At 28.3% G+C, this 3,468-nt stretch overlaps 1 protein-coding gene across 2 annotated transcripts; it reads left to right on the top strand.

Annotated features, from left to right (window-relative positions):
* The first annotated feature begins 1,184 nt into the window (after window positions 1-1,184).
* Window positions 1,185-3,246, top strand: LOC101500822 (uncharacterized). Of its 2 annotated transcripts, none has more exons than XM_004492197.4 (2): window positions 1,185-1,829; window positions 2,748-3,246. In XM_004492197.4, exons 1-2 carry the CDS (start codon window positions 1,365-1,367, stop codon window positions 2,808-2,810), a joined length of 528 nt encoding a protein of 175 aa, XP_004492254.1. In that variant the 5' UTR covers window positions 1,185-1,364; the 3' UTR covers window positions 2,811-3,246. The 2 variants fall into 2 exon arrangements, with proteins under 2 accessions (XP_004492254.1, XP_004492255.1); XM_004492198.4 differs by having other exon boundaries at window positions 1,219-1,834.
* Window positions 3,247-3,468: the final 222 nt, after the last annotated feature.

Raw genomic sequence — 3,468 nt, 5'->3', positions numbered from 1 at the left:
TTTTATCAATAAGAATATTAAAGCATAAAAAATTATATATAATATTTGAAAAAAAAGATGGATTCTATTGATAATCATCTTCAATACCAAATATTATTACTAAAAAATAAAAGAAAAAAAATAAAAAGAAGCAAGAGGGGAATAAAACAAAATTAGACATATCAAACAAATCTAAAACTCGAAAAATAAATTGTATTTCTAAAAATTCCTCCAAAATAAAAAGACTAATAACAACCACCAAACAATTTTCTTTTAGTCTTAAAATTGTCAATTAATAAGATTTAAAGCTCATTAAAATATGTTTTAATAATAGATAAAACATATTCATTGATATATGTATAAAACTTACATATCCATTGGTATATGTTTTATAGGCTTGGTATACTAGATAATTCAATTCAACAATTGGATTCATTAAATTTATCTTTTACAAATAGCTATAAAAGATTATGCTAAGTTTGACTACCTGTGTCAACAACCTATAAGTAAAATTATGTTATATAAGTAAAAATTAATAACTTTTCTTCACATTTAAATAATTTTTTACATTTTAATTTATTAACCATTGAGCATAATTTAAATAATAGTTAAGTTTTTATTAAAATTGTAAGATTTAATGTGATTAACGATTTTAATTATTTTAGAATAAATAGTAAATTCTACTCTAATAAATATCCTATGTTCGAATCCGAACAAAAAACTCACCAAATAGTATAAATATATTTATTTTTTAATATGTATAATTTATTCATAGTATATACATATATAGATAGAGATCAATTTATTCTAAGAATAACTGTTGAAAATTACTCCACTTAATAACTATTTAAAAACATTAAATATCAACTATAATATACTTCTAAAAATACAAATATAATATCAATTAATTTCAACATGTATCATATGTTATTGAATATAATTAATTTTTCGCTTCAAAAATTAAAAATTTGTAACTTTTGAACCAAATATAATTTTCACACTAAAATTTATCTACTGACTTTAAAAAAAATATTTATAAAAATAAATCACTTATATTCAGTAAGTTATATAAAAATTGAAAAATTTCCAAATTATTTTTGAAAAGAAAAATAATTGATAAAAAATATATAAAAAAAAAAAGAAGAAATATCTAAAAATTGGTATAATAAAAACAGAAAAAGAGGCCCACATAGCAGTGATCAGTCACCACCAAAATACCAATAATTGATCATTCTTTGCCTAATCCCTTCTGTATTCAAGCTGTCACCCCCTTCCTTTCCTTCTCTTCTCTTCTCTCCAATCCCAATCCCAATCTCCCAACACCATTCAAACCATAACTTTTTAACTCTTCAATTACAAACACAAAAAAACATCAATCATAAAACATGTTTTCCTTCCCTTTCATAAAAACCATTCAATTTCTTCTTCTTCTTATTCTTTCAACCATTTCTTTTTCTTCCTCAATCAATTCAAATGCAACCTCAATCTACGAGGTTCTTCGTGACCATGGTCTTCCAATGGGTCTTTTCCCAATGGGTGTTAACGACTTCAACGTTAGTGAAGATGGTAAATTCTGGGTGCATTTAGATCAAGCTTGTAACGCTAAATTTGAGAATGAGTTGCATTATGATCGAAACGTTTATGGGTCATTGAGTTATGGAAATATCAATGGTTTGACCGGTTTGGAAGCTCAGGATCTTTTTCTTTGGTTTCCTGTTATGAGTATTCGTGTTGATGTTCCTAGTTCTGGTTTGATTTATTTTGATGTTGGTGCTGCTTATAAACAATTCTCTTTGTCCCTTTTTGAAACTCCTCCTGAATGTGTCGCTGTTCGTTCCGATGAATCCGAGGTTAGGTCTGTTTTTTGGTTTGTGGTTTGATGGTGATAATTGTGATGGTCAATTTTCAATAGTTGTGATTCTGTTTGGTGGATGGTCATGTTCTTATTGATCACTTTTATGTTATGTTGTGTGGTGTTTGGATTTATGGTGAATTTGACAGAATCAATCACGGTGTTGTGATTTTGACAAAAGTTTTTTCTTTTGACAAATACAAAAGTTTCAACAAAATTCCAAATATGCACTGAGTAGATATAAATTGGAGTTGAAATTTTGAAAAGTTTTGATTTTTCTTTTATTAGAAAGAAAAGTATTCATATTTTCCTTTTGTTGTCATGCTATCAAGGAATTGTTAGCTTTTTGATGTTTAGGAAAAGTTTTTTTTTTCTTTCTGTGTAGTGCTTTGTATGGAAAGGGATGGAAAAGAAGGTCTTATTGGCTAACTTTAATAGTTATATGCTTTAGTTTGGTGAATGGTCATGCAGTCCTTGTTCCTAACAATCAATGTTTTTTCTTACTAATAAGCAGATGCACATGGAGAATAGAATGATAGATTGAATCATTGAAGTGTTTTTTTCTCATGTTTTTATCTTTCTTGGCTCTATATTTATTGTCATGCTTTGGTGATTATCCTTTTGACTTTTGATACATTGGATGAATGAAATGAATTTGTGGCAATTTGATTTTTCTTAGAAAATCTCAGGACTTTTTTAAATTTGAATTATGTTCTGTTTTCTGTTAGGAATGCTAGTTTCTTGTAGTGATGAGGTTCATTCATCAGTTTCTTGTATTGTGTTGAATTGAGTGTATTTTATAACTCTAGCCCTTTCTGTAATAGTTTCGTTCAAATCGCGAGCTACTTACGCATTGATGTTATAATTTAAGAAATTGAGATTAAAGAAAGTATCCTGTATTTTTTTTCATATGCAGGTTCAATCTGGAAGACTCCGCTATAAACTCGATCAAGTAACTTTTGGAAGAGATGTTCTATAGACAATGCAAGAAAGGGTGAATGAAGTTTTTCCGTAGCGAAATCATCACAGACTCTCCAATCTGATTCTATTCATTCGGAGAGTATAAATTAATAGCTCCAATGATTTGGTCCGAATGTGTCGTTTGTGTTATCATCGCCTTTTAGTGCAGAATTAGTGTAGTAGAGCGCACGCAGCCACCATGTATTATGGGAAAGGGAAGCAACAAGATGAAATTTCGAGAATCTGTTTCTGGTTGAAAAGATGGAGCTAGAATGAAGCATTTTGTTGAAATGGATTTAGGTGACAGGATTGCAAAGATTTTTGTTGTATGCTGTTGTATTATATAAGAATGTACTGAGGGGTGTTGTTGAGTTGAATCAAAGTTGTTGTTATATCAGTTTAAAATAGACAGAACCTTATGCACTTTTGATATGAAAATTCATGATTATTATTTACGTTATGTTATTTTTTTTTTTGCTGAAAAAAATTTATGTACTCTTTATGGATTACTATGTTACTAACACTGCCTTTTGTCCTTGTGTTATAAACATTGGTTTATTCTGCATGTTTGCAAGCCCTTCAAAATGAGTAGTGTGTTACTTTCTCTTGATGATGGTTGAATGTTTAAGCTATTATTTGAGATGAAAAATCTGATTGGCAAGATTCAGTGTTGTTAA

Source organism: Cicer arietinum, chromosome 3 (genome assembly GCF_000331145.2).
Source record: "Cicer arietinum cultivar CDC Frontier isolate Library 1 chromosome 3, Cicar.CDCFrontier_v2.0, whole genome shotgun sequence".
NCBI lineage: Eukaryota > Viridiplantae > Streptophyta > Magnoliopsida > Fabales > Fabaceae > Cicer > Cicer arietinum.
This window is presented reverse-complemented; position numbering and strand designations above follow the sequence as displayed.